At 49.6% G+C, this 20,416-nt stretch overlaps 1 protein-coding gene across 2 annotated transcripts in view; it reads right to left on the bottom strand.

Moving 5' to 3' along the window:
- Positions 1–912: 912 nt before the first annotated feature.
- POU2F1 (POU class 2 homeobox 1) overlaps positions 913–20,416 on the bottom strand; it is a 134,267-nt gene continuing 114,763 nt past the window's right edge. For both annotated transcript variants that reach the window (XM_036342925.1, XM_036342924.1), the window contains 6 exons: positions 19,025–19,170; positions 17,965–18,144; positions 16,708–16,813; positions 14,173–14,518; positions 13,455–13,543; positions 913–11,270 (listed from right to left, as the gene is read on the bottom strand). In XM_036342925.1, coding sequence (XP_036198818.1) covers positions 10,960–11,270; positions 13,455–13,543; positions 14,173–14,518; positions 16,708–16,813; positions 17,965–18,144; positions 19,025–19,170 — 1,178 coding nt within the window. In that variant the 3' untranslated portion in view covers positions 913–10,959. The remainder of the gene's footprint in view (positions 11,271–13,454; positions 13,544–14,172; positions 14,519–16,707; positions 16,814–17,964; positions 18,145–19,024; positions 19,171–20,416) is intronic.

The following is a 20,416-nucleotide window of genomic DNA, read 5'->3' as shown; positions in this document are numbered from 1 at the left end:
CGCCTCCTGCATGCATCCCGACCAGGGCTAGAGATCCAACCTGCAGCCCAGGTGTGTGCCCTTGACAAGGAGTTGAACCTATGCCCCTTCGGTGCACCAGCCAAGGATCTAAATTCTAACCACTGGGGCCTGGCCAGAGGCAGACCCACCGCTGACAGAGGACAGGGAAACAGTGGAAAGGGCACTCCTTCCTCACCCCCTGGGGCTGAGCAGTGGGCTTTGCCTTCTAAGGTCTCTCTCATGCTGGTGAGCACACCACTGTCTCTGCCAAACGGGATTCCTGATAAAAACGTGGAATTGTTTTAAGGAAATTACTTCACCAACTTAAATGCAAGACGGGGGAGAAGGCTGAGCAGGCCGAGGCCACCACTCCCCACTGGGCCTCACAGGACGGCAGCCTGTGGGAGGCACAGCTCCTTCCACCCCCCACGCAGGGCAGCACAGGCCACGCCAGCTGTGGCACTCGCAGAGGCAGCAGCCCTCCCAGAGCTCCTCAGTAAGTCGCGTTCAGGTTCAAGGTTCCCTTTCAGGGGAGATGGGGCGCCTCTGACAGGAGGCCAGGGCCCGAGTCAGGATTGGCTTCCTCCCGAGGCCCCAGGGGACGTGTATGCAGGGCAGTTTAGACGATAAATCTGGAAAAGTCAAGTTCAGTGTCAGCTCTGCAGTCAAGTCCACAGTGAAATGGGAGTCTTTGAGGAGCCTGTGTGTTTGATGGCAGCAAGCCCCGTGGTCTGGAGTCCACTGCGGCCGACGCCTGCCTGCTCACCCCCAGGGCCTGCTGGGAGGCGGGCGGACCCTGTGCTCAGGGGTGACGGGCAGGGCTGTGAGCCGTCTGGGTGGGGATGTGTGTGAAGCACCCAGACACCAACACGACCCCATCAGAGAAACTCAGACAATGCGAAAACACTTGGAAAAATGGTTTAATGATGTTTTACAACAGAAATGAACTGTACAGTTACAGTTAAGTTTAATATATATATAAAAAGTTACAGCAGACAAATGCATCTACACAAAACCTAGCATTTCCTTCTGATTCAGCCACCCACACAGCCTCTCCCAAGCCCACAGCCTGTGGGCGGCCCAGGAGGGGTCACAGGAAGGGCACTTTTAAGGAGACAGCACCACTTATGTCCCCTGACTCCTCAGGCCTTGGGAGGCATCAATGAATCCCCCCCAATGCAAAGTCCCCATGCCATGTTATCAGCTGACTCTTATGAAATATTCCTGGGCGGGGAGGGGGGTCGGGGGCGGGCACTGGCTACCCAGGCGTCTGGGGCAGTGGGGCTACACAATAGCCACCCAGATCGCGAAACCACCAGGAGAAACAGGGCAGGGGTCCCGTCAACTCCCCAGGAGTGGTCACTGCCTCGCTGAAGCTGCTGGACCATGTTGGAAAGAATCATACACCACATCTTAAGTTTCCACAAAAGAGAACTCGAACTCACATTTTAAAGTTAGGCACATAAAACAAAAATGTATGGGAGGCCAAGGGGCCAATTCCCCCTTGTGTCCCTCCCTTGACAACAGTGGAAAAACACCCCTGAATCAATATTTAAAAAAAAAGAAAAAGAAAAAAAGGTGAGGGAGTTATTTGAAGACAGGAAGAAAACATCTTTAGAAAAACACGATCGCTGTCTCTTTAAAAGAAAACAAAGCCCCAGTGGGCAGGTCATCAGCGATAAGCACTCCAAACTAAAGGGGTGGGCGCTTACTACTGGACAGCATGGACACGCAGAGCGTTTCATTTCTTTTTATTAAGAACTCCGAGGCAGTGAAAACTGTTATGTTAATACATACATAGACACACCCAAACATACAAAAATACTATTATTTCAAACTACTAAGAATAGGACAGTTCAGTTATTTTCATGCTATGACTTTACACGGAAACAAACGAGAAGTTAAACAACATTTTTTTAATATCCCAGAAATATACCAAAATATACATCTACGCTTTGGAACTGCTGAGGTTAGACGAGTGCAGATGCGGGGCGCGCACTCCGCAGTCTGCGGTGCAGGGCGGGATTCTCTTTGGTATCTGCGTCAGCCTAAGATTACTAACATTTGGGTTTTGCTTTGGGATAGAGCTTGTATGACCCTAGAACCCACCCCCCCATAAGCTGAGATTAAAAAGATCCGTGTAAAAAGTTCCTTCATTTGCAACCCCCGCCCCCCAGTTAAAAAGTCACAGGCATCTACCTAGCACAGGTGAGAAACACGATGCATAGTTGCGCAGCGCGCCGCAGGAAGGAGACAGCCACAGTGGGGAATGAACGGTCCACACGCGCTCTGCACGCTCCCGCGGGGACAGGAAAGGAAAGAGAACGAAGGCTCCGAAGGGCCCTGGGCGTGCTCAGCGCCAGCCCAGAGGTTAGCACCCAGCAGAGCAGCCAGTCCTGCGCCAGTGTCTTCGGCCTCCCCACTCTGTGGAGTCCTGGGCCAGCAGCGCCCACCCTCCTCGTCCTGGCTCAGCCCTGCCTGGCCGTGACCGTGGCGTGGTGGGCGGGTGACCGCAGCGATGGGTTTTGTCTGCTGTTCTGAAGTATCTGAAACGCCACTGTGCTCCACGGCATGTTCACAGCCGGCAGGGCCAGAGCTCCAGGCCGAGGGCGCACGCACCTGCCCTTCCGCGGCCAGAGCCCCACCCGCCGGCCTTGCTCGGCGCCGGCCAGGACGCCACAGACTGGATCGACGCCGAAGACTGCCTTTATCTTTGGTTTTTTTGTTTGTTTTGAGTTTATACAATCATTAAGAAATCTTTGGTTTTGGCTGGAAATTTAAAAAGCAAAACAAAACCAAACAAAGAAACCACCCTCCCTGGCGAGTCACAGAGGAAGACCTGGCGGAGCTTCCGGGCGGAGTGGGGACTGAGGCTGGAACTACATTCAAAGAAAAGGAAACGGGCCGGGTGCGGCTTCAGAGAGCCCACGGGACATAAGATTGTCAACTAATAATAATAATAATAACTTAAATATTTGGATTTTTTGGTCATGTCAAAGGAACAAAAGTGAAATGTGTGTGCAGCAGTCAGCGCAAAGGGGCCTCTTTGGTGTTTTCCCTTCCACCCACAGTCCCGAAAGCCAGCAGAACCAGAGGCTTGGAGGGAAGGGGTGGCCTCCTGCCGCCAGGGAAAGGCAAAGACAGGAGTTGGCGTGTGGCCAGCAGTCGGAAAGGTGGGGTGGGGGCTGACAGCCGGCCAGCCCCTACAGGCAGGTGGGGGAGTGGGCCCCTGACCTGTGAAGACCTCTTGCAACAAAAGAACCAGAAGATTGCAATTTGCCCTCACTTGCAGTAGCTTTCAAGCAGCGACATTCAGAGGCGCTAGGTGGGCCCACCCCAGGCCCCAGATCCCGCGATGCTATAGGCCAGAGCCCGGCATGACTCACGGGAGGGAGGGCAGACTTGGCAACTCCGTAAGGTTTAGAGGAAGTTGAAGCAAGTTACTCAGTCACGAGTTAGAATGAGGTATACGACGCCCGGCTGCGGTGGGAGGCCCGTGCTTACTCGCCTCGCCTCTGTTGCCACCAGAGGAAGGGACAGGCGGACGACCTGACCTTCGGTGGGAGGAGGCGTCTCCGCAGAGAGCGGGCCTCCTCCTCCGCCAGCGGTGCGCACAGGCCGCTGGAGCCGGTCAGAAGCTGGAAGCCCGTCTGTCTCCCTGACCTGGCCTCGACCTGGCCTCGGGACAGGAGGTTTATATTGCAAAAAGGCCCGTTCCAATATGGCCGCAGGCCTCATGCTCACACAACAGGCGGGCACGAGGCGCCCCACTGGGCCTGTGCAGGTCAGAACCAAGGCAGGGCACACCCAGGCAGGGCACCGACCTGGCTGGCGCGAGTCCAGCCTTCCTGACGGCGCTGTCCCGGAGCTTCTCAAAGTGCCCTGATTTCCTGCCCGAGGCTCCCACTGAGACAGGTGGGAGCACGGGGCATGTGTCTGCCTGGTTCTGTCCTTCCCTCTAAGGGGGCCTGGCTGTACAGAAGCATCTGGAAGCCTCATTAAACAGCAGGGTCTGAAGGAGGCCTCGGCCGCTGTGTGGCTGTGAGCACAGCAATGAGCAAGGAACTAAGAAAATCCAGGGGACTCTGCAGCAGACCGCAATGTTTCTACAGGAAACTCGTTTTGGGGTCTGACCTATCTGACGGTGGCGGAGCCCTGGCAGAGTGGGCAGACCCAGGGACCCTGCCCACCCCAGGGAGTCCCATTCTGCCCTCAAAGTGGTATCCATAACCCTTGATCCCACAGCCTCTGCTTCGAGTGCTTCTCCCTTCAGCACCCAGGCCCTGCCATCTAGCGTCCTGTGAAGCCAGGGCTGACACTGTCACATCCTGTCAGCAAGACTGTTAGCACAGCTGCCATACGCCCAGCACCCTGGCAGTTTTTGATGGAAACTTGAGAGAGCAATACATTTCTTGCCCTCCCTCCCTTTCTGGGTCATCAATAGTGCCCCAAACAATGAGCTCCTCGATGCCCAGGAGCTCACGTGCACGAACAGCTTGGAACGACACGGCGCCATGGGCAGAACTTCAAGGAAGGTCTCGGTTTCCACGTCACCTGCTCTTGAAAATGCTTCTCTTTTACAATGACAGCACATCTCACTCACGTGAACTTAGCTGCACTGGCTCTGCTCTACACGTGTTAGATGAAGGGAAAGAAAGAACCCTACCCCTTCCTCCCACCCCCAAGCCCCCAGCGATTCCAAGAACGTCCCGGCGACACTGAGCGGCCCATCCGTCCCTCAGACCAGCGAGTGAAACTAAAGAAGTCTCTTCCAAAGCCAGGGTGACCGCCAGGCCCTCCTTAGGAAGCAGAGGGAGAGGACAGCAGGGAAGCTTTCCCCAGTTCCAGCTTTTTGTTCCTATTCCTTCTGCCGTTGAAACAGGATAAGCAAGGACGGAGCAGTGTCTCTGGTATCCAAACCGGATCCCACTGAAGTTCCATGAGACGGGCATTCATTTACAAACAGGCTTTCTGGAGAAGTGCCTCGTCTGGACTCAGGGGGGCCGAGAAAGCCTGTCCCACAGTGCGGGCAGAAAGGCGCATCCTCCCTCCCCACCCCCACAAACATGCCCCCAGAACACGCCCTCCTCAATCTCACCAGCCAACCAATCCCCAGAGGTCACACGTCACCGAGGTGGGGGCAAGCAGGACGGCTGTCAACTTCTAGGTTTGGTTTTCTTTCTTTTGCATTTTTGGTCTGGACGGAAGTCAGCTGGGTCCAAGAGTGTGTGCTACCAGCACGTCCAACATGACCCAGGCGACAAGAGCCGTCCACGCTCATCTTCCCAGGCGACGAGGCCCACGCACTCATTCTGCTCTGCTGTCCACACGGACAGGGCACTACTGCCACCTCTCCACCCGGCATCGCACAGTCATTCTTTGCCCAGTGCCTGCCACATACAGTGGTAAGAGCCGTTGGGAGAGGCTGGCAGGGCTGATCTGGGGGTGCAGGCCGCCTTAGCAAGGATGTCAACGCCCAAGGGACCCTGAACCCATGTGCCACCTGCATGCCCCACACACTGCCCAGCAGGTCAGACCACAGAGAGGCCAACAAACCCCAAGCCCAGTCACAGGGACAGTCAAGTTTCCTTTGGTAAGAGAGAGAGAAGGAACAACAAACACACACGAGCAACGAGCAACGATTCCTTCTAACAGTCACCTTCTCCTCGTCCCCCACCCCACCCCCCTCGAACCCCATAAACTGTAACCTATAAACAGGATCCCAATACATACAGCATCAATCATGTTTATCCATCTTAATAAACATCAGTTAACTAAATGCTACAGCTAGAATTATTTCCACTATTTATAAAGTTTTTTTCTTTTTGTTTATTTGGTTTTTAGTTTAAAACCAGTTCTGCAACAATGCTAAACTACACTGAGGTATTTCATGAAGGGGCCAGTAGCCACCGCTACCCTCCAGCACTATCCTCACGGATTAAGGTGTCGCCATTCAAAGGGAGAAGGAAGGGAGAAAAGGAGATCCAGGTTCCAGACCAACACAGCTGCACCCACGGCTCCTGCGTGGGGCCAAGGCCGAGAGCCAGGACGGCACTGCTCACCAATGAGGGTGGCCGGAGCAGAAGCAGCTCACGAACCACGTGGACATCTGAACAACTCAGAGAACACCCTGCCCTCTGAGACCCTTCCCACATCTCCCTGGGAGTCTCGGCGTCCCGTGTACTCTCTCTGGATTGAGAAACAAGGAGGCAGAACGGGACCCGCCTCAGCCTCGCCCAGGATCGCAGGCACACGCAGTGCACGCCTCCGTCAGCTGCCTTAGCAATTCCTGGTCCAAGGAGGGTTTCCTTCTTCTCCAAAGGCAGGGGCTACTCAGGAAGGTTTACCACTTTATCAAGTGTTGTCCTCAAAATGTCTAAGATTGAAAATGACCCCAGAATGGCCGGGGCCAGCATTACTCGAAGAGGCCGCACACGGAACACTCGTCACACACGGGCACAAAAGTATCCTCCTAATGCTTGTGATCAAATTAACCCGTCAACTCACTCCCTCTGGCATTAGTTTAAACTCCAGACCTTTGGTCTTTTAAAGTTTTCAGCTCTAATAAACATGGTTTGAAAAACAGAATTTTAAATTCATCAATTTTTGATGCTGATTTCTGAGAAAGCATTTGACCAAACTCTCACAATGAGCTGCTCAGCTCTTCTGTAACTGAAGGCTCGGAAGTGGCACTGGGGGTGCCAGGCCCCCGCTGCTCGCCCCAGCCAGGAGCCCCGGCCCTGCCTCTCCCTGTCAACACTGCTCCCTTTTCTTCCCATCTCACCGATTTTACTTTTTTCTCCGTAAGAAAGTTTTGTGAGGAGGACGTGGCTTGGGAACAACTTTAGACTATGAACTACAATCAGTGTCTTCTGTAAGCCACATGTCTAGTACACACTAATTGCAATGTTTACTATTAGGATTTATAATGTTAAAAGTCGACATTAATTTCCCATACTTGCAAATGTAGCAATTTAAATAGAAAATTTAATGTTAAAGATTGGACTAAATTTAAATATTGTGTCAAGCAAATATCTGTGCTTCTGGATAATGTAGACAAGGTTCCCCCTACTTTTGCAAATAAATGAAGGATAACAGGACAAAATAACATTAAAAATTAAAAAAGAGGTATAATTGTGCTTTTCCCCCCAACAATGAAAGAATTATGTGGAACAAATGGTAAAAAAAAAAATCTCACTAGAAGCCTTTTAACTAATCTTATTTTCTTTCTAATAATCTACCATGAAGTACAAACAGGTGTGGTCCTACACAGAACAACAGCCGGGCTCCTGCGGTTCCATCTCTGACAAGAAGCTGAGTAAATGGGGCTGTATTGATCTTTCTTATCAAATAAATACAGGGAGTATGTGACATCACATAACGGACTGCACCATTTACATAATTCTAAAGAGCTGCCTCCATAACTTCAGAAACATTTAAACTAATACAGTAACCCAACCTATTTCTTAAATCGGGGACAGTAACAGGGTTCCTGTGAGAAGCCCTTTTCTAGGTCTTTCTGCCTTGTCCCTCAGATTTACACAGGGCACACATCAAGTGCATGACCAAACTGCACTGCTTGCAATGAGTAGGGTTCAAACAGTTACATTCAGCACTCCCTCGGGAAGGCCCATCGCCATGGGCAAATATAGTATCACTACAAATGCATTAGATTAGTCTTTGGTTTAATGTGTTAAGCAAATTCAGGGATGAAATAAAACTTGCATAAACATTAAGGGGAAAAAAGAAGACTGTCACAATGAGTTGGGATGGCCTGTCTGGCCCTTCCTCTTAGAAATGCAGGAACTCAACCCAACACCTCTTTTTGATCAGTTGCCCCTCTTAATTTCCAGACTCCCACATAAGGTGTCTAACAGCTACGTCTGAGTATCCAGCTTCAGAGATTCACTCAACACAAAAAGCATTTGTGGAGATGATAAAGATGACACAGTGACAAAGGACTGCAGGTTGTGTCATGAAGCAATATGGTCAGTGAGGTTCCTAGGGGTGGGGCTGGGGATCTATTTAAGCTATCCACCCAGCAACAAGCTGTTTTAGTGTTTCTCGTACATGTATAAATGTACGTTCATTTCGCAACTTGTTTTTACTTGTCTAAAGATTTCTTTCTTTTAAATACAGGTTTTTATGCTGGTTTAATATCATAAAGTGATCCCCAGACACAATTCCCTTATCCTAAACTGACCAGAGAATACAGACAGGGCTGGGAATGAAGACCATCACACAGACTTGAATGTTTAGTATCCTTTTACATATTAAAGTCCATTGGTGAGTCTTACCTGGGAGAGGGAGCATTTTTGGAGCCACATAGGAAACAAACCCAGTCAGTCCTGGCCCTTGCTGTTAGCCACTGGGCTGGAGTTCCTTGGGCCTTGACACTTCCTTTGGTAGTCATTTTGGGAATTAATGCTATAGCCTCTCACCCAGTATGGTGGATATCAGCATTCCCCTCCCTGAATCTTGCCTGGAACCTGACACTCCCAAGGGCGCAACCCTTTCCCGTGGCAGCTGCAGTATTATTGATAGTCCTACAACCATTAGCACAGACTAAAGTTAGAGATATCAAGTCAGGATACAAGACTAAATTTAACTACATCAGAGAACTTGAGGGGCAGAGAGAGAAAAGTTAGTTCACCGACACTGCCATTCTATTTACACACCAAACTAAATAAACTAGTTAAAAATCAAGTTCATGTCTGCCCAGAGGATAGTACAATTTACCAACATAAAAGATTAAAAGAAGCAGCAACTTTTATATAAAATTATTAAAGACAATGAAAAAGAAATTGTCAGTAGCATCTAACTCCTCAATGTGTCTGAACCGCACGATAAAAACTAGTCCTTTAGTACAGCAGCTTGCTAAAAATTGACTTTGGTTCAAGCTTAGTTAAAAAAAACACAAAAACATAAAAAAAAAAAACACACCACACATAAAAAAGGTGGGTGGACATTTGTTAGTATCCCTGCTTGCAGTTCACTGATTTTGGAGGGATTTTAGGGAAAGGGAAGGGTGAGGAGAGGACCCCGAGGATGGGAATTAAATACTTTGTGAAATAAAACAGGAAGACAGATGGAACAAAAGAAAAATCAACAAGGGGATGAAAATGTTTCTGGCCTTTTAACATTAATGTGCCTGTCTCCCACTTGGACGATCACAAACAGAAAAGCACGACCTTTCCCAAGGCCGTGGAGACATAAGTGCACAGAACCAAGCTCCCTCCAGCACAAGCCAAGCAACGAAAATGACGGGTAAGCCCTCAGCCTAAAGCTCAGAAGGGGAAAGTGCAGCTGGGACAGGCAAGGTCAGCAAGCACCCGGGACAGCAGCCGGCCGTCGCCCTCAGTCAGACGGGTGGGCGGGCGCAGGAGCGCCTTGCAGGGATCAGTCCAGGGGTTTTGGTATAGATGCTACCATAAAGAAAAGGGGATCCTGTTTCCCAGTCACCTCGCTCCTCATCTACTTCATGAACTCCCCCTTCTCTTGGGCTCATTTACACAGTCCAGAAACACCGCACCCGTGCCAGAAGCTCCTCCCTTCCCCAGAACAGCTACCACTGCCACGTGACCCGCCTCACAGGAGCATCACTAACCAGCCCAGGAGACACCCGAGGGAGGTGCACGCAGGTCCCGCTCAGTCAGTCCTCAGGCTCTCCAGACCCACGAAGCTAGTGCGTGCCTTCTCCACCAGGGGACAAGGACGGTCTTGGGGTGGCGGGTGAGAGCCACCTGGGGAAAAGGAAGTCTGTGGCTAGAGAAGGTGTAACCTCAGACTCTTCTCATCCCCCTGTTGGAGGTCAATCACCGATGGGAGCAGGCTAGCAGGGCTCCTTTAGAGAACAGGAGGGAAACACCCCACTCCCAACAAGTACATTTGTTCTTTGCTAAGTTGAAGGAAGTTCGGTTGAAAACCTTCCACACAATGGAACAAACACACACACACAGCAACAATAGGAGCATTTTTCAGGAGATCAGAGTCACGAGAACCACCCAGGCAGGTGTCTGCAGTAGTCTTTGCTCTTGGAGCCAAGTCCCGCCTGCAACACGTGCGGCCCCGTGAGAGGCAAGGAGCGGCGCTGGTGCACCCCGGGACCTGGCCTCGGGTCATTCAAGGTCGGAGTGAGAGCTACAGTCCAGCAGGAATTCCTTCCTACACAAAAGTGCTCCAAAGGCACCACCTGATGGGGGCGTGGAGTGGGAGCGTCTGTGCACGCTGCCCTCAGCTTCTGCACCAAGCCTCTTGCATAAGTGGCAACAGAAAACATTTCCTAGGGCCTCTGTGAGCGTCCAGGGTGAGGAAACCAGCAAGGACATTCGCAGTGAAGGACTCGAGTTCCCGACCCCTCCCCACAGTGGGAGCTCACTGAAGCAGGATCCAGGAGCGAGACACGTCCAAACCAAATATATATAAAACATGACAACAACAACAACAGATACAGTAACGCGGGCCTGCCTAAATTGTACCAGTTAAGAAAGGAACCCCCAACACAATTGATACGATTATAAACACCTTGTTATGACTTAGTGGCCTGTACAACAGACCCATAAAAATGATTTTTTTAAGAAAAAAAGGACTTTAGACAAACAAGAAATCTCCTTCCTACCCATATTAGAATTGGTAACCCACCTTGACTGCCACCGTGACCGCTGGAAATGATAAGTAGTCCTTTCACTTATTTTTTGTTTGTTTTTGATTTTTTGTTTCTGCTTTTTTTTTTTTTTAATTTTTGGTTAGAAAGTTCTCCAATCCATGAAGCAATCCTGAAAAGACAGTGTTTTATTATAAAATTAGGCAAATGAAGTCCGGTCCTCATCCTTTCTTTCCGGCACGTGTCTTTCCTGCTCTCCTCTCCCTCGCCCTCACACCGTGGCAAGAGGGAGCCAGGGCACCTGCGGTCGCCAGCTGGCTTCCCGATGGCACTGCGCTGGAAGAGGCAGGCAGCACTCACTGCGCCTTGGAGGCGGTGGTGGTGGTGGAGGCAGCCCCACTGGCAGAGGCCACTGTGAAGAGCGTGTTCTGGATGGACTCAGCGGAGGTGGAGGCGGCGTGAAGGCTGGCGACAGGCCCAGAGTTCCCCGCGGAGGCTGCGGCGGCAGAGACCAGGCTAACCGGGTTGCTGGTGAGCAGAGAGAGGTTCTGGGGGTTCAGGAACAGAGGGGCGGTCACGATGTTGGGGGCTCCTCCCGCATTGGCAAAGACCAGGTTCCCAGTTGCGTCCAATGACGTTATTGGAAGAGAGCCACCAGAAGCAAGAGCTATGAACAAACCCCCAAAACAGGTGGGAAGGAGACCGTTAATACCATCCCGGAGAAGCCAAGGGCCACCAAATGACTTCAATCTCCCACAACCAGCTACAAAGTCCGGCCCTTCGCTGACTGTTTTTCTTAATCAGAGAGCCATCTTGTCCCACCTGAAGTTTTGTTATGATTTTGCAGGACCTAAAGCAGCGGTCACCAATCTTTCAGACCTGTACAGGCCACTGGTGGTCTGCGGACTACCGGTTGGCAACTGCTGGCATAAAGGACTGATCAATCTAGTGAGCGTGAGTGGGGGGTGGGGAGGTAAGGCCTGTCTGACCCGCTAAAGCTGCATCTGCACTGGAGCTTCCCTGACTTCAGTGCCCACCGACAGCATTAGGTAAATCCAGCGACTGTTTTTAATAAAGATTGCCAATGTTAAACTCCTTTCAAATGACAAACTAGCTCCAGCAATCATAGCACTAAAATATAGACAGCTTTTATCAATCCACTGGCACTATGAAAAATCTGAGCACTTTATGGCTTTATACACAAGATGAAAAGCCATCTTTCCAAAGGCTTTTGTTCTAAAATAAATTAAGTTAGCAAGTAAAGTGTAAGGTGTGACCAAGTTTGCCCCTTCTAACTTGTGCAGAGCATGGTGGGCATTACAGGAGGGAGCGGAGATGTGGGGATGCCCACGTGGGCCATCGTGGGTTAGGACTGGCTCTAGCACCTGAGAACTTCCTGTGATGAAGGCATCAGCAAGATTTTCTTTAAAATAAGTGGGCGTCCGGCTGGTATGGCTCAGTGGTTGAGCATCGACCTGTGAACCAGGAGGTCAGGGCACATGCCTGGGTTACAGCTCGATCTCCAGTGTGGGGCATGCAGGAGGCAGCCGATCAGTAATTCTCTCTCATCATTGATGTTTCTCTCTCTCTCTCTCTCCCTCTCTGAAATCAATTTAAAAAAATAAGTGGGCATTCCCTTTTCCTAAATTTCCGTTATCTGACAACCCCCCAATATCTCCCTGACCCATAAAACCACATGCAGATTAGAAGGTTTCTCTAGGCTTTAAGACTTTGGTTGATTTCTTATGTAACATGTAAAGACAGCTGGAGGGACTGAGGGATCGTCCCTGACTTGGACACCATCACACAATGAGCACACACGGGGAGACTTGGTGTGGCTTGAAGTTTTCTGAGATACCAGGCTTAGGGCCATAGCCCAGTTCTAGATCTCCCCAGAGAGGTCTTTCCCGCCTGCAGTGTCTGGAGCATCACTACCACCCAAAGACACCTACTGCCAAGAAAGTGGCTTCTCACAGTCTTATTCCAAAAAGGAGTCCTTGGCTAACAAAAGCTTCACAGAGCTAACCACCGATTCTACACAGCATGGAGGTCAGTGTGAGGCCAGGCAGTCCAGCCCATGTCTGGGACTTGTCGGTGACCAGTGTTTTCTGTGGTACGTACACTGGAGGAATATCACCCACCTGACAGCACCTTTACTCAAGTGGCTAACAGCTTATTTTTGGCCCCAAGAACTCTCACTTAAGCACACACTATTTTAATTGTAAGAAAAAAATTCACATTCTTTGATTATACAGGGATGTCTCTCAAGCATCCTCAGACACAAGCCGAGGCACATAAGACACACCCTTCAGTAAACCCTTTGGGATTCAGACGCACTTCAGACTGGCAGCACGTGAAGGTCAAAGGGACCTCCCACTGGCCTTGGGAAAGGCAAGGACGGGGACACCAAAGGAACAAAGGGCAGGCCCGGCAAGGATGCGAAGTGCTCCCGGAGTCCCCGATGTGCTCTGAGGGGACTGCTCAGCCATGCTCTCTTGGGGTGGAGATGAGGACGGGGGTTTACTTGGTCAGGGTGCCTAGGCATAGGTCTTGGATGACTAAGTCAATAAACTTGTTAGGAGAAAGTCTGTCCCCAAGTCTATACACATAACAAGGTCAGTATCAGCATAAAAGTCCTGATTTCTTACACTAAACTAGTAGGCTTCCAGTTCTAATGCCCAAACCACACCTACACTTCTTCACAAAGCTTTTTTACGAGACATTTTCTTGGTCCTCAAGTTAGTCAACATTATCAATTCAACTGTCTCCCCATCACCCTGACCTCTGGCAAAGTAGATTTCCCCCATTAAAAAGAAAAAGAAAAAGAGGTAAGGAAAGCAGCTGTACCGACCTTGAATAGTTGCCAGTGTACTGTTGCTCATCAGAGCTGGACTGAGAGCACCGCCCAGGGTCCCTGGGTTGAGACTGAGTAAGGCACCTCTGCAAGTGAAAAGAGCAGACACGGCAGTCAGCGTGACGTCACGCCCGAGGGGAAGCAGCCTCGCCGGAGGGGAGGGAGGGAGGGAGGGAGGCAGCTGCAGCTCCTGTCCTTCCCCTGAAGCTCACGGTGCAAACCAAACAAGACGATGACCACACAGTGTCCAACTCGTAGTCATTCAAACTTGCTCTGCATTATCTCCTTCTCTTTTCTCAAAACAAAAGCAAATGCCAGAGAAATAAATGTATCCATAGAGTGATTCTTACTGCTGCAGCCCCTCCGCACGTTTGAGAGTCAGAAAGAGGTCAGCTGAGAGGCCAGCAGGGAATGAGTGAGATTGAGAGCCGGAAGCTGTGGGCTCCTCCGGCCCAACCCCGAGGCACGGCCAGCGCCTGCTGCTCGGGTCTCACCTAGAAATGAAGGTCTGACTGCTGCCCTTTCAGGGTGTCCAGACACTTAAGGGCAAGGTCCTTGAGCTGCTACAGAGCAACCCATTTCAAAGACATTAAGGCTTAAAGAGTTTTATTTTGGATTTTGCGTTGAAGATGAAGATGGAAAGTCTCCCACAGAGTAAGCCCCGGGATGACCTCCTTGTGGACTCTCAGGTGGGAACAGACGAGAAAGCCCTTACCCAGCTGCAAACTGAGACGGTGCCATCAGGCCTGGGCTCAGTCCTGCAGCGGCAGCCATGGCAGCGAGACTCGCGTTCGCCGGCAACTGTGCAGCTCCTTGGAGGGCGGCCGCGGCTGCTGTTTGCAGCCCTGACGCTGTCACCATCACCTGGCTGGTCCCGAGAGGAGAGGGCAGAGGAGTGGAGGTGGTCTGTGTTGTGCTGGTCTCGCTAGCACTCGAGGCCTCAGAGGTGGAGGCTGAGGCAGTAGGGGAGGGGCTCAGCGAGGGGGAAGTGACTGCGGAGGAGGCCGGAGGCGCGGTGGAAATCACGGTCGCAGTGTTGTTGGCGGTGGTGTCTGTAGTGCCTGAAAAGAGGGCTGTGTTAGGAAGGAGCTGTGGGAGCCTGGAGGTGGGTCTCTGTTCAGCCAACTCCAGGAACAACTGACCAATGACTCTACCGGCCAGCACCTCAAAATGGGTACTTTTCACTAACCTCGTTAGTGCATCTATACACATGAACCACAAAAACAAGCCCTTTAGAACCTAAGCTTAGAAAATAATGAACTAACCTTCCTAATGCCGCGACCCTTTAATACAGTTCCTCATGTTGTGGTGACCCTCAACCATAAAATTATTTTCGTTGCTGCTTCATAACTGTAATTTTGCTACTGTTATGAATCGTAATGTAAATATCTGATATGCTGTATGTGTTTTCTGATGGTCGCGACCCACAGGTTGAGAACCGCTAAACTAGAGGGTGTTGGGCTGGAATTGGAGACTAAGTATGGATGCATGGGTTTAATACATGGGACAGCTAGTGAAGATGGATGGTGCAGATGAGTGAGTATACACACACGTGTGTATCTTACACACATTCCCGTGTGTGTGCACACTTATTTCAGTGGAGATGCCCTAGAAGCAACAATGTGTATCAGTGAGTCTATCTAATGCCTCCACCTTGGTTCCAAAGTCCTTTCCTCACTAACTGGAACTCGGAAACCTTGGAGAAATGGCTGCTTCCAGGCCTGGGCAGAGAAACGTGAAGATGAGCCTGAACATCTTGTGCCAAAAAGGAAGGAACCACTTAAAGAAGGACAGGGGAGCCAGCTGAAGGGACTCCCACTGGCCGATCCGGGACAATTTAACCCTGAAATAGGGGTACAATTCTAATCTTTTGGATACAAAAGAATGTCTGAATTCATACCGATACAGACAGATAAAGAGGGAAAAGGCAAAGTTCATCCTTAATTTAATAAATGTGAATAAAAACATTTATCCACTTTACATGCCATGGTTAGGTCACAGAGCCAAAGAGGTACGATGAAGTTAAATACAAGTGCAGAAAAATCAATTTCCCCCCCTGGAGGTTAAATCCAAACTGCACCGTGAACCATCAGAAATCCGCCCGCCTAGAGCTTCATACCCATCATCAACCCAGCGAATAATCGCAGGATGCCTCACACATCGTGCCATTAAGAACTGCTGATGACAGCACTGAGTTCATTTTAAATGTATTTGAGAAATCTACTACTCAAAAGGTGGCACAGGGAAAAACGTAGTCATTCATTTTATAGTGAATGTGTCAGGCACTAAGCGAGGCAGAGATTAAAAAAGAAAATCCAGGCCTTTTGAGAAGTACAGTCTATTGGCAAAGAGAGAATAAATTATAAAGCTATAATCAGTGGTGACACAGGCAGGGGACAGAAAGTTCTGCAGGGGAGCTCAACACTACGTCCAGGCGGAATGGACACCTGACCCAGAGCAGCCCTGCCGCCATCAGAAGCGTGCAGGCAGCTGGCCGACACCTGAGGCTGCACCTGCTCACAGGCCCGCCAGCCTCTGTGGGCCAAGGACAGGGGATGGCGACCAGTGGAGACAAGGGTCACACTGGAAAGTGCCTTCTACAAAGAGAAGGGGCATCTGATCTGATGTTGTCTTGATGCAAAAAGCTGTATAGTCAAGGTTTTTAAGAAGAGCTACTTGAAAAAAAGTGTGTGTTTTGAGAGACAGTCCTGGGAGTAATGGAGAAGACAGAGTAAGGTGAAAAAGAACAAAAAAGATGAAATCTTTGTGTGAAAGTATTATTTCTGACAAAATTAATTGTGCCTGATTTTTCTTGGAGTTCAGGTTTTCACATATAACTTTTAAAAAAGCAATACCTCCCTAGAGCTGTAATTCACAGCTTAATGGCAGATTCTCACAGGAACCTCTCATGGCTACCAGCTGCCTCAGAGCTGCACAGTCTGGCTGCCACATACCTATATCAGAGAGGTGGTTACCTATACTAGAGAGGTAGTAATCTGCATCAGAGAAGTGGTTACCTGTACTAGAGAGGTGTGGTTACCTGTGCCAGGGAAGTGATTACCTGTATCAGAGAGGCGGTTACCTGTGCCAGAGAAGTGGTTACCTTTAACAGAGTGGTGGTTACCTGTACCAGAGAAGTGGTTACCTGTATCAGAGAGGTGGGTACCTGTACCAGAGAAGTGGTTACCTGTATCAGAGAGGTGGGTACCTGTACCAGAGAAGTGGTTACCTGTACTAGAGAGGTGGTTACCTGTAACAGAGAGGTTGGTTACTGCAGCGCTGGTCAGAGGGAGGACGGGGTTGACTGTGAGGGTAGTTGCTGCACTGCTGGTCACAAGGCTTGGCGTGGTTGCCACCTAGAGGTCAGAAATGAAAATATGCAAAAACATTTAAAAATATATAAAAGCCTAAGCGACCATTATGACTGAATGACCAGAGCGACCGGTCAACCAGTCATTATGATGTGCACTGACCACCAGAGGGCAGACACTCAATGCAGAAGCTGCCCCCTGGTGGTCAGTGTGCTCCCACAGCCAACCTCCTGCAGCCCCTCCTTTCCCCACACCCCCCACCGCCAAACTCCTGCGGCCCCTCTCCCCGCCCCCACTGGTACCCCCATCGGCCCCAACAAGGGGACTGGCTGGCCAACCTCTTGGGGTCCCTCCCCCTGGGGAGCTGGCCAGCCCTGATAGGCCTTGATCACCGGCCAGGCCGAGGGACCCCACCCATGCACGAATTTGTACACCAGGCCTCTAGTTTAAAAATAAAAACGTAAAATTCCATTTATAGACTTATTTTGCCTATAAAAATTTTCAATGCCAGGATAGAATTTAAATATTATAGAATAAAAATAGAATAAAGTAAACGGGCCTGGGAAGAGAAGGTTTTTTCATTCCTCCTGGGTCTGCACTGAGCCCCGGTTCCCCTGGAACTGAGAAATGTGCGCCTGCTGAAAGGCTGCCATCAAAGGTGGCTCTTCACTGGCCTGACGTATGGCTTTGCCCAGGTTTCACACAGAAATAATTTAAAAACTTCTCAATCTCAGTAATGGTGGGTCAGATGTAATCTAAGTCAGTGGGAAGTATTATGCTAATTGTTCCCTCAGCCTAAATAAGGAAACTATTCCGGAGGACCCGTGAATCGCAGCTTGTTTTATTTTTGACTCTGTGGGGGCAAGAGTGTCTTGAATTTTTTCTTAATGAAATGATGTCATGGAAAGAATGTAAAACAAATTTTTTAAAAACAACAAAATATGTCTACAGTTTTGTAAAAAAAAAAAATACTGTCTTCTTTCTCGTTCAAATAAATCCAAACACAAGTACACAGTCAGCGGCACAGGACAAAGCTCCCCTGACTGCCTCTCACAGGGGACTGGATCCCCCCACACCTCCCTTCAGCCTTCCCCTAAACCACTGGGTGCTCTCACAGTAAACTCTGTTATGAAATACAATGAGCGGGTCCCTTGTAAACTGTGAAATGAGCCCGAGCTCCCCGTTTCTTGCCTTACCAGGGAGGTCGGGCTGGGGAAAATTGCTTTGATAGGCGAGCTGCTGGTCCCACCGCTGCTGGGAGGGTTGATCCTTTTCTCCTTCTGGCGGCGGTTACAAAACCAAACTCGAATCACCTCCTTCTCCATGTTGAGCTGCTCTGCAATCATGGTGATCTCTTCCGAGGTAGGCTTTTGATTCTGAAGGGGAAAATCATCCTGCGTAATAACCTTTAGAACTACTGGCACAACCATGCCTTCATATAAACCAACAGACATGGAAGGACAGGCCAGGGAGTAAAGTTGGGATGTCAATGACCAACAGGCCCACTTTAACAAAATGTCTACAGACAAACATTCCAATGAACATAAGTCTATTACATTTATTCCTGGTAACTTAGAATAAGTTATTCTTGAATGTTTACTTTGGTTGTTGTTGTAAGCTTGTGGGGCAGGATAGGAAATGCTTCCCAGATAAAGGGACCTTCCAGATAAAGGGACTCAGTGACTGATCAAGGATTCGGGTCCTAAAGTGGCAGACGCTGGACTCCTGACTCAGTGCTCCTTCCATAGTGCTCAAGCCTCTCTGAATCAGAGTCAGAGTTTTGTTGGAAGCTTTGATTGAGATATTTTCTGGTTAAAAAAATAAAAACAAAAATCAAAAAAACACACCCAAAAGCCAAGTATCTGTTGAATTAACTTGAACTCGATAGGCTGACATTCAAGGCCCTCTGTGTCCTGGTCCCAAACTGCTGGTCTAGGCAGACACTAGAACTCAGCTAAACCGAACCACCGGTGTCCGCGCTGACCCCTTGGTTTCCCTGGATGCCTTTGCTCTCTTCCCTGCGCCTCCCTGCCTGGGGTCCCTGTGCCCCTTGACAGCTGCTGCCTGTCACACGAGGGTCTCCGTGGATGTGAGCCTACTGCCTGAGCCCCAGGCACGCACACTCTGTCTAGGTTGTCTTATTTTCTCCACGATGGGATAAGCATCCATAAGGGCTGTGGCTGACAGACCTAATGTTAGCACCATGCCAACAATCCCATGCCCACGAAAAGTAAAATCCCCACAATCCCCACTAACCTCCAGGAAACTCTTCTCTAAGGCCACACGGATGTTGGTCTCTATGCTGGTGCGTTTCTTCCTCCTACGGTTCAAGCCCTCGATTCCCTGCCCTGGAGAATTCAGGGCACTTGGGCTGGAGAGAGCTGAATCTGATGAGAGGTTCTCTGTAAGAAAGGAGAAAACAGGAGGTCGAAGGAATTGCACATACTTCACACACGTAGCACACATATTAACAACATAACAAAGGCAACCAAGACAGTTTATGCTGCAAGCGCATGAAAAGGTTTCCATAACCCACATGCACATACAGTGCTCCTCACTACTTTAGCTGCGGTCTGAGAACGGTCGGCTGTCTGTCCCCGCTGCCTTCTGACTTGTCTCTGAGAAAGCACAGGGTTACTCTTTCTGCCCTGAGACTCAGCTCTGCCTCTTCTGAGTTCTGTCCTTATGTTTTGGTTTTGCTTGCTTATTTATTTATTTACTAGAGGCCCGGTGCACGGAATATGTGCACGAGTAGAGTCCCTAGGCCTGGCCAACGATGAAGGCCAGCCCCCTTCCTCGGCTGCCAGCCAGGGCCTTCCTTCATTCTGCAATGTCCCCTGGTGGTCAGCGCATGTCATAGTGTGCAATAGAACTCCCAGTCTCCCGGTTGAACTCCCAAGGGGAAAACTTGCATATTAGGCTTTTATATATATAGATTAGCTCTAGGGATAAAAGAAAGCTTGTTGGAAATTATTGAACATTTAATATTTATCTCGCAAATGACCTCTCATTTTACTAGTATAATCTAGGGCAACACCTCCGCCCAAACTAAACAAGAATGAAATAGTTCTAAATTCTTGGTAGTTGAAACAAGCAAGGTTCTGTCATTAATAGTTGAATGACCCCGGGCATCTCGGAACCGGCTCTGGGACTCTTTCCACTCCATGCACACGGAGGGAAGGGCAGAGAGGCGGTTCTCACCTGTGGAGCTCAGAAAGGGTACAGGGCCATGGAATCAGACTGTCTGAGGGAGGGGGTCACAGTCTACCTTTTCCAAAGACCTGGTTTTGCTCCCATCTAAACAGGAACTGCCATCTAGGGGATCTGCACTTTCCTTGCAGCCCACAGTCTGTGGTTCTGTGACTCAAAATTCAAATTTCCCAAAAGGAAACCTCAGTACAAAACACACAAGTTAACACTGGCCACTCAACTTCTCATGAATGAACTATGTAGTCGTTTTTAGTAACAAAAGCAGAAATATCATCAAGAACAAATTTACTATAATTCATCAAGGAAGAACCAATAAACTTGGTTTTTCAACTTCCTTTTTTCCTCTTCCTGCAACTGCCCCTAACCCTTTGGAAATGTTCCAAAACTAAAAACTACTGTTGACTGTGTGCATTGCAATTACTACTTAAACGAATCTCT

Source organism: Myotis myotis, unplaced genomic scaffold (assembly GCF_014108235.1).
Source record: "Myotis myotis isolate mMyoMyo1 unplaced genomic scaffold, mMyoMyo1.p scaffold_m19_p_18, whole genome shotgun sequence".
NCBI classification, from domain to species: Eukaryota; Metazoa; Chordata; class Mammalia; order Chiroptera; family Vespertilionidae; genus Myotis; species Myotis myotis.
This window is presented reverse-complemented; position numbering and strand designations above follow the sequence as displayed.